The sequence below is a fragment of the Danio rerio genome, chromosome 2, assembly GCF_049306965.1.
Source record: "Danio rerio strain Tuebingen ecotype United States chromosome 2, GRCz12tu, whole genome shotgun sequence".
NCBI lineage: Eukaryota > Metazoa > Chordata > Actinopteri > Cypriniformes > Danionidae > Danio > Danio rerio.
This window is the reverse complement of record NC_133177.1, coordinates 35,761,937-35,773,034: the sequence shown is the minus strand read 5'-3', so window position 1 is coordinate 35,773,034 and position 11,098 is coordinate 35,761,937. Positions and strand designations below refer to the sequence as shown.

General features: G+C 36.1%; 1 protein-coding gene across 2 annotated transcripts in view; it reads right to left on the bottom strand.

The window, feature by feature from the left end:
* Window positions 1-2,834: 2,834 nt before the first annotated feature.
* The window catches only part of ccr9a (chemokine (C-C motif) receptor 9a), a 164,256-nt gene continuing 155,992 nt past the window's right edge, over window positions 2,835-11,098 (bottom strand). Inside the window, 3 exon segments of one of the 2 annotated variants that reach the window (NM_001244716.1) lie at window positions 2,838-4,507; window positions 4,634-4,701; window positions 4,931-5,022. In NM_001244716.1, coding sequence (NP_001231645.1) covers window positions 3,452-4,507; window positions 4,634-4,687 — 1,110 coding nt within the window. In that variant the 5' untranslated portion in view covers window positions 4,688-4,701; window positions 4,931-5,022 and the 3' untranslated portion in view covers window positions 2,838-3,451. 2 annotated transcript variants of the gene reach the window in all.

Below are 11,098 nucleotides of genomic sequence, written 5' to 3'. Positions count from 1 at the left end.
TGAGAACTTGATGAACATCTAGTCTACATTTTGTCCTCTTTTTGTTTTGTTTTTTTAGGTGTTACTGTTCTGTGTGGCATATTTAAGATGAACTGCACAAGAGTTTTTAGGATATGGACTGGGACTTACCATTTAGTTGCCTCTGCCCACTTATTTGGGACTCATCAAGGTTTGTTTGACAGTATTTACTTTAAAGTATTTATTTTTGAATAAATAAAAAATTGAGAATATGTGAACATTCATCACTAGGGGGAGTTACTGTATATAGACAAAACTAATATTTTATAAACAAACAGTGCCATGCCAAAATTAATAGTTTTTGATTTACATTTTTTAAATGATACGTTTAACATCAGATGCACTGATGCACAAGCCTTTGTCTGTTACATGTACCTTCTGCACAGAACACAAATTGGAAAGAACATACGTTGGCTTCTCACCCACTTCCTGTCGTGAGAAGAGCAAGCAAACAGATTTAAGGTGTGTTTGTGTTTGTGGGTTTTTCGACCCTTTTTGCACCTCACAAATATGTTTAACAGCAGAGAAACTAAATGTTTGATCTAAGGCATGTATTGCAATGTCTTTTACAACTACATTTTATTCAACAATTTTTTGGAACCCTTTTTAGTACCTAGCAATGTTTTTTTTTTAGATGATTTAAAATCTGTAGGCATTTTAAGCACTGCAAAATTACAATAGAACACAGTTTGCATCTTTTTGTATGTGATATTATTTGAAAATTGATCAGAATGAGCTTTATTCTCCAAGTGTGTGTAGATACAGAAGGAATTATTTGTGGTTTTCAGGAGGTCTGGTGCATTGCATACACACATGTATACATACATACATACATACATACATACATACATACACGCATACATGCACACATACATCCACGCATACATACATACATGCATGCATACATACATACATACATACATACATACATACACGCATACATGCATACATACATACACGCATACATGCACACATACATACATCCACGCATACATACATGCATATATACATACATGCATACATACATACATACATACATACACGCATACATGCATACATACATACACGCATACATGCACACATACATACATCCACGCATACATACATGCATATATACATACACGCACACATACATACATACATACATACATACACGCATACATACATACATGCATACATACATGCAAGCATACATACATGTATGCATACATACATGCATGCATGCATATACATACGTACATACATACATACAAGTATACATACATACATGCATACATACACGCATACATACACACATACATACATGCAAGCATACATACATGTATGCATACATACATGCATACATGCAAGCATACATGCATGCATATACATACGTACATACATAATAATTAATAATAATAATTCATTTTATTTATAAATGGCGCCTTTCTGGACACCCAAGGTCGCCTTACAGTAAGCATCAGCAGACATGCTAAACAACTTAAACATTACTAAAAACAATCATTGACCAGACAAGTTAAAACGCAATAACAAATATAAAAGAACATAAAAAAAACATACAAGTACATACATACATACAAGTATACATACATACATACATACATACATACAAGCATACATACACACATAAATACATGCACACATACATGCAAGCATACATACATGTATGCATACATACATGCATACATGCAAGCATACATGCATGCATATACATACGTACATACATACATGCCAGTATACATACATACATACATGCATACATACACACATACATACACGCAAACATACATGCATGCATACACACATACATACATACACGCATACATGCATACATACACACATACATACAAACAAACATACACGCATACATGCATGCATACTTACATGCATGCATACATACATACATGCATGCACATATAACAACACAAAAAGTCAGAGGGACATTTATGTATAAATGGATAAATAAAAAAAATAAAGTAAACAGTAAAAGTTCTTGTTAATTTGTTAATAATGAAAGTTAGTTTATGTCCTGTCCTATGGTCCGTTGAATTCAGGGTACTTTTTGAGCCAGCTGTGTGGTGATTTTCAAAGCGCTTGTGAATGATGTTTGTGCAAACACGTGTCTGTTTACTAGTGAGTGCGCCTGTGTCTTCCCACAAGACCCACAGTGAGTACACCAGACAGACATTGTGCGTCATAACCTTAACGGTTCAAGCCACTAGACACTGGTGGCAGTCTGCCAGATTCAAATGACAATTTGAACATCTTACTCTATCAGAAAGGTGTGAAATTATAGGTTTTCAGTGGTAGAGTACCCTCGAAGGTACACAGTAGCTTATATTTAGGGGTAAATAAGGACGAAGAGGTGACATGGTGGCTCAGTGGTTAGCACTGTCACCTCACAGCAAGAAGGTCACTGATTCGAGTCCCGGATGTGTCAGTTGGCTTTTCTGTGTGGAGTTTGCATGTTCTCCCTGTGTTCGCATGGGTTTCCACAGTCATAAATTGGTCATAGTGTAAGTGTGTGAATGAGTGTATATGGATGTTTCCCAGTACTGGGTTGCAGCTGGAAGGGCGTACTCTGTGTAAAACATATGCTGGATAAGTTGGCGGTTCATTCCGCTTTGACGACCCCTGATGAATAAAGGGAATAAGCCGAAGGAAATTGGCCATAGTGTGTGAATGCAAGAGTGTATGAATAAGGGCAAAGATGTATTGTTAGTGGTACTGTCTTTCTACCTTTTAACTATCAATGAATGATAGAAATAATGGGCATGTTTGAATGAGAGAAAGGAAATAAGAGAGAAACTAAAGTGTTATTGACATTTTATATTTAATATATTTTATTTTTAATGTACAAAATGAGCAGCAAATATTTATAAACATTGTGTATTTGGAATGATGTGAAAACACAAGAGAAAAACCCTGAATGTATACAACTGGCTTTAAACACAAATATAATACTCACAGTTAAAATTTGCAGCAATAAGATGAAAATAACATTGTAAAAACACATAGTAACGACAATATTCAGTGCTGTACATGATGAATGAGTGCGACACAACATTTAGATAAACTGAAAATATTAATGCTGAACAAAATATGGATAATATTGTTACAGATAAGTTGGAAAATCAGTAACCACACACTCTCCCTGCCACAACACTGTTCATACTGTTCATACAGTACGCATGATTTGATCAGTATTTGACATTCATATCAATGGCTCAGTCAAACAGAGAGAGAACTCTTATTATGCAATATTAAACATTGCAGCCATTTCATTGTGGTCAGCAGGTTACTTCACTGCCAGTCGGCGAGTATTCAAGCATACAAAGTTCACTTATAGAACCTCAATCTTTTGTTTTGAAACTTCAAAACACCTGCAGCCAAGCAGAAGCTTTAGCATAGCGAGTCTGTGTTTTCACACTGTTTACAATGAGAGTGCATTGGTGGTGTCTGTGTCCGACATAACAGAGGAGCGGTGAGGGATTCCAGCAAGCTTGGAGTTTTTGAGGTTTGAAACACAGCCTATGTTTTGGAAAATTCGAATAACATCTTTTCGGAAACGCACTCCCACAAAAGCATAAAGAAAAGGGTTTAGGCAGCTGTGCATGTAAGCGATACTCTTCATTACTTGGCCAGCGATGTCAAAGCGTATGGACTCAGTGCAGTTTGTGACGGTCATATTGGCTGCCTGAGTGGCTTCAAATACCAACATGCCATTGTACGGAAGCTGAGAGAGGACAAACACAGCCACAACTGCCAGAATAACCCGAAGTGCCTTGTGCTTCTGGAAGTTTCTTGTCTTGAGCAAGGTGCGGATGATGTTGGTATAGCAGAAGATCATCACTACTAGAGGAATGCAGAAGCCCATGCATATCTGGAGAGCAAGGACCAGTATTTTAGTACGATTATTTTCATTGTTCCAGTAGACCATGGTGCAAAAGGTATTGCTCTCATCGTCTTCTTTGGATCGAGCGAATAGACACTCTGGAATGGACATCAGGGCTGCCAGCAGCCAGACTAACACACAGATGAGCTTACTGTACAGGAGACGACTTCTCTTGGAGTTCTGCGCCTTGGTAGTCTGGACAATCACTATATAGCGGTCAACGCTGATGCAGGTGAGCAGAAACATGCTGCTGAAGAAGTTGATTTTGTAGACAGCAGAAACAACTTTGCAGAGCCCCGAACCAAAGGCCCAGCCGTAGATGGAATCAGCAGCCCAGAAGGGAAGAGTGCAAAGGAAGAACAGGTCTGCTAAAGCCAGGTTCAGTAGATAAACATCCGTCATGGCCTTCAGACGGTTTTTGAAGTGTGTGTATATCCAGACCACCAGAGTGTTACCAATGGCTCCCAGAATCACAATCATCCAATAGAGCATAGGCTCGTAGTACATTCGAAACTCTCGAACCTTTGATTTGGGACAGAACCCATCATCAGTATCACCATAATCACTCGTTGTGGAGAAGTCACCATATTCCTCCTAAAAAAGGAAGAGGATTACTTTGCTTTAATCTTGTTAAACTTTATATTGCACATATAACATTAGTAAAAACATACACAGAGAGCATTCAGAATTAAATTAGTATAAATATTCTTAATCACTTACATATTCTGATGTTTGAGGAGTGAGTGAGGTTATAAGCTCGGTTACATTCATCATGGATCCTCTCAGTTCTTAAATAAAAAAAATACAAATACATATAAATACTTCATTTTCATCACACTGAAGTACATTCAATCTTATTTTTACAAATATTCATAAGTCACAAACACATAAATCATACAAAATTTGAATTTGCTGTTCATATGAAAGTAAATTTTAGCAGTTTGTTTCATTATGTGCTCTAAACATTTGTAATTGTCAAGGAATTTAAACATATGTAGAGGTAAAGTTAATACTTACTTTTCTTTGTTTGAGAAAAAAATGTGTTGGTAATGCAGATGAGCTGCTGTCTGTCGTCCTCTCGATCTCTATGATCACTTTCACAATGCTTTGCCGCCGTCTGGTAAACGTCTGTTTTGCAGAAGCTTTTAAGGGTAAACCACAGTGACGCACGAGAAGCATGAACTCTTTTCACACTTTTCCCCTCCCTTCCTAATCACCTAACCCAACTGACAGATCTGAAATAAGTTCGTTTTATACATTATACAACTAAAATTAGAGAACTGTTTGGTTACTTTTCACTATGCCTCAGAAACAATATATCCTCTACACCTGCTAACTCAGTTCACAGTGTGTGAACATTGGATGCTGATATCTTTACACCATCTTTATCTTTTTCTGCATGATCACACGCACAGCAGTCAGATGTGTTTTACAGTCACGCTAGTCAACAGAAAAGGCAAAAAGCTTAACCAGCTTCTCTGAAGCGAACAATTGCATTTATACCCTATCTAAGTATTCCAGGGGTGCCCAAACTTAGTTTGGCTGGGCTGGTGTCCTGCAGAACATAGCTCCAGCTTGCCTCTATACACCTGCAAGGGTTATTATTAAAATTATTTTTAGGTTGATGCCAATAGCCAAGTGGTTAGTGTGTTGACATATAGCATTCAGGTGCTTGCTGCGACCCGAGTTCAATTCCCGGCTCGAGGTCTTTTGCCGATCCTTCCCCTCTCTCTGCTCCCTATTCTTTCCTGTCTGTAAATCTCCACTGTCCTATCAATAAAGGTGAAAACCCCAATAAAAATAATTATTTAAAAAAATTACTATTATTATTAGAATTTTAGTTTGGCTATACTACAATCTTCAGTCTATTTTCTATGACTGGCAAAAAAAGAATAAGGAAGGACTTGTAACTGTATCATTAGCTTCCCTTTTTCACGGTTTGTTTGTCAGATGTGGTCAGTCACATTGCCAATGACGTGACAGGATCCAGATTTTTTTTTTTTTCATCAGCAAAAGGAAAACATTGGTCATATGTTAATCGAAGAATTATCGCAATGACCTCCACAGCGATATTTTTGCACATTACTATTGACACATACAAACTTCTGACCCTTATAACCTTTACATATTATCATAGCTAATGGCTTTAATCAACATTTGCGCAAGTGTTTTTCACTTCATGTCTTCTACCATGGTTTCTTGCTCAAGTGTGAATGTTTGAGTCCCAGACTTCCTGTTTACCATTAATATTGTCTCTACAGACATTTGTTGCACTGATAATTATGAGTCATTAAGACATATCCTGTTGTAAAGGAGCCATTTCCTTTTTGTCACATGTCAGACACACGACAAAAACAATCTCCTTTTTATTTACATTCAAGTAAAGCTCAGCAAAGACTTAAATGGTAGCCTTTAGATGGCTTCTTAAGATGCGTAGGAACTGTTGCAAAAATTGCAGAATGTAATATTGATTGCTCAATGCATAAACTCATCTTATTATTTATTTCCGTTCATGTTTACAGTTACAAGACTAAAGGTTGTTTTGTCATTCTGCGTGAAAATTTGTTAGATATAAGCATTCAAATTAATGGATAACAGGTGTAATAAGGCAAACACTGTATACTGCATATCAGAAGAGGTGAAGGATGACTGGGTGTTCACATTTTATCTCTAAAATTATAACCAGTGGCCTCTTTTGGTGGCGTTTACGCAAGCTAACCATAAACCGTTCCTCTTTCTGTACAGTTTTCTGTGACCAGGTCAAGCACACACATATTCATGTGTCTGAGTTTTAAGCCTTCCTCAAATTGTGCATTGAGCTGTGATTGGTTAAGCCGTTGAGGAGGATTGCCTGTGCCTTTAAAATGCATTCAGTGTTAAAAATATAGCTACCTTTTATGTATCCCTTGCTTTAAAGACTTTCAAATGCTGTTAGAAACCGTTATAAAGCGTAGATGTTTTTAATGTGTAAAGCAAACAGCTGATGCAATCTATGTCTAGTTTTAAATCAGTGCAGTTTTCGGTGGTGCCCCTGCTATATGCAAGTTTGCATGACAAAGCTGCAAAACCTACATAGCAACGGCTCGCACTCAAAGATGAGGACAAACAGTTGTCATTTAGTACCTTCTATAGTGAGAACATTCTGCGGTGAGCTTTTGCACGACATGCTGAGACCACAAGGCTATATAGAGGAACAAAGCACAGATAATCGCATCTCTCAAACTCCCCCTCATAACTTTTACTTTAGGTGTGAGGCGTTTATTATTTCACGTTTATACTTTGCTGAAACCAGAAAATGTGTTTAATACTATGTTGTGATAAATTTTAAGAGGCAAGATTTCAGGTTGTTAGGCAGATGCTAGCTTGCAAGTTTGTTTAGATGCTTTACTAAGTAAGGTTGAGTTGAGCTGTTCCTCGGTTTGGGTTTGTTTGTTTAAGGCCTACGCATCCATTATGCCCTTTCAAGTCACATGATGTTTTGAAAAGTGTCATGAGCTTTGTGGCATCACAGTGGTAAAGAGGAAAATTAAAATAAAAAAAAAGCAAGAAAAACAAATGACATGATAAGCGTGATTTCACATAGCGTGACTTCCTCAATTTTTGTCAGAGCTGCGTGGTCTTCTAACAACAACAACTGTTGCTTTCAAGAAGTGGAATGAAATGAAAATTTCAGTATTTCAATTTATTTTTATCCTAAGACAGCCAGTTGTGTTCGCTAACTGTGAGTATATGCATGTATATGCATGTGTTTAAATTATGAAACATTATTCATTAGTTTGCAACATTAATATATATATATATATATATATATATATATATATATATATATATATATATATATATATATATATATATATATATATATATATATATATATATATATATATGATTAACTGAAACAAATACACAAAAAATATGTACTTCTGGGAGCTTTTAGGAAGCATTTGGGACATACTTACTAATTGTATTGCCAAGTAAAAGGGATAGTTCACCCAAAAATTTAAATTTTGTTGTCATTTACTCACTTGTTTGTGTCTGAGTTTCTTTCTTCTAATAAACACAACAACATATATTTTGAAAAAGGTTGTAAACTGGTAACCATTGGCTATAAGGAAAAAAAAGGTTGTAAACCACCGGAGGGTGTGCAATTTTGATTACATGTTTGCATGGTTGACAAAGTCCATTTGGGCAAGTCATTTCACTAGCGGCTATCTTTGAAACACCTCTCGGGCAGTATGCTCGAGCATTCTGTTTGAATGGGGAAACATCATATTCTCCAAAATTGTTTGCCAAGCTTACGATTGAATTTCGTATTAGGAATCAGCAATAAAAGTAAACAACAACTGTCTCTTTAGTTTCATTTCTAAACATTCGAATCACACAAAATTTGCTGAAACTTACATCTGCGCTGTGCCTCTCCCCCACAGAATCCTCAGTGTATAGTGATTGCTGATTGGCTCCTGTACTAGAAGGAGGGGCTTCATTCACCATATTGACTGTTACCCTTTTTCCCATTCAAAACTATACAAGTGACAAGTCTTGTGTATTCTATAGTCTTAAATGGGCGAACTAGGGAAAATTAGCATTTTTCAAGATATATGTTTAAAAATAATCAAAGAACATGTAGCAAACTCAGGTTGACCGGACACTGCAATGGTGCTTTTCTTTTTGCAATCCACTGCACAGCTTTTGCATTGTTACATGTATTGGACACGTTTGACTCTGTGTTCTTGTTTCTTTGCAGTATCTAGCATTTACACATCGAAGAGCATTTTAAAAATTCAGTTCTTGCTCAAAGGTGCAGTATGTAAGTTTGACACCCAGTGGTTGAACTAGGTATTACAATCCTGGATCTAAACAAATGCAAGCGCAGGTTGCCAGATTGACGACCAACAGGAGCAAGTCTGATGGTCGAGCCTATAAAGGCTGATTTAAATCGTGGTCTAAATTTAAGCATCAGCATGTGTCAGAAGGAATATTTTCCAGAAATTTTTTTATCCTAACCAACACCTGAAATTGATATATTAAAAATGGCTTCTATTTCTTGCAGCTGAACAACCAGAAAACTGACAATGATCACCTCAGGTACACCTCATGTGCTTTATTCAGTATTAAATGCTAATAATGTGAGTTTGAATGACATTTTACATGACATTTATTGTCATACTACTGAAAGCAGCAGCAGATAGTTCACCTCAAATCTGGTTTTGAAAATTGAAATTGAACTTTAAAACTGTGAATCAAAACCAACACATCTCAGTGATTCAACATGTACATTTATTAATGTTAAAAAGGGTTTAATATGTATTAATTAGATAATAAACCTTACAATTTCGTAAGTGAATGCATATTCTGTGCTTCTGAATGTATTTAAATTTCTGTCATGCTACGTGTGGTCTAAACAGCCAAAATGCTTATCACTGCAAATAGCATGTTGTTAGGACACAGAGTTACAATGTAACCTGCTCACCTCAAGTTTACGTTCGTAATATTTGTTATTTTATAATTAATAACCTCATGTGGAACTCTGAATTTGCATCTTATTTCGAAGTCTGCTACTGTCCACCGGAGGTTGCATTTCGGTCACGGACGCATGCTTTGAGAGCCATTCTGAATTAATAAATGACAGAAAGAATGAATGAATAAATAAAATATGAGGTTTTTTTTTCTATCAAAGCAATCCGAGATGCTGAAGTGTAACTGGGTAAACTGGCATTGGGCAGGTTAAAAGAACCAAAACAAAGACAGCATTCTGGCACAGACTGCACCATTTTCAAAGCAGAATATCGTATTTGAGCATTGTGTTTTTAAATAAACAAGTTTTGCATGTTTCTTAAATATCTGCAAACATACTATGGTATTTTTGTGCTTTAGAATAGTCAAAAACTTACATAAAGCAACTTTAAGCTTTTAAGCATACCTTCATATAGATTTCTAGTTTATCGTTATGATTTCTCTTTAATTGTGAACTAGCTGCTAGCAGGTTATAAGAAAATGTTTGACATAAAAATCGTGTTTAAAAAAAAATCAAAGATAATGTGTTCTCCCAAGAAAACAAAACCACGAAAACTATTGCTTCACTAAGCTTTGTATTCTCTTGCAAAACCTCACATCCATCTCAAATGCTTGGGCATAAATGCAAATGTTTGGAAATGTGACACAAAAGCTTTGACATTTTTATTTTGACTATTTTCATGAGTACCAATAAGTACCATGTATTTGACTAATTTTTGGAATGTAAATTAAGTTTAATTTAAGTATTTAGAATATACACAGAATAAAAAAATACATAAAAAGAATATTTGTCACCCTATAGTCTCAACATCAAATTACACAATTACCAATAAATGGCTAAATGTTCTTCTCATAGGATACTTAAATTGCAAAAATACTTTTAGCATATCAAAGGAATAAACTAATTTGTTAAATTCCATAGGATTTCCAGGAGATATTTTTAAATTCCTTCACAAACCACTTGGACACAATCGACATTGCAAACTGCGCTATAGAAATGAAGACCAATTAAATTGAACTGAAAACTAATCAGCGGTATGGTGGCTTATTGGTTAGCTAGTCGCTGGTTCAAGTCCTGGCTGGACCAGTTGGCATTTCTGTGTGGAGTTTGCATGCAATCCTCAGGTTTCCTCCAGATGCTCCGGTTTCCCCACTGTCCAAAGACGTGATATAAGTGAATTGGAGAGGATAAATTGTGTATGAGTCTCTGTGAATGTGAGACTACATGTGTATTTCCCAGTACTCGGTTGTGGATGGAAGAGTATCTGCTGTGTAAAACATATGCTGGAATAGTTGGTGGTTCATTCCACTGTGGTCCCTGATAAATAAGGGACTAAGCCGAAGGAAAATGAATGAATGAAAACAAATTATTTGTGATGCCCAACCCTTATAAAAAAAAAGCCAGCATATTTACACCTGACACAATGAGCAATTATCAGGATGAACTATATGTGAACATTTAATGACAAAACACAATGATCCCGAATGATTTTACTCTATGGATGTTGAGCACATTTTCATAGCCCCAAGCATAAACAAAACCTGTGGTTGGTTCTTGACTAATGAAAGCTTCAATAGACCTTCTACAATCAGCCTGGCTAAGCAGTACTACTGTCAAATACACTGAAAACCATAGCATAACATACACTGATTGAGAAAAATCAAACATAC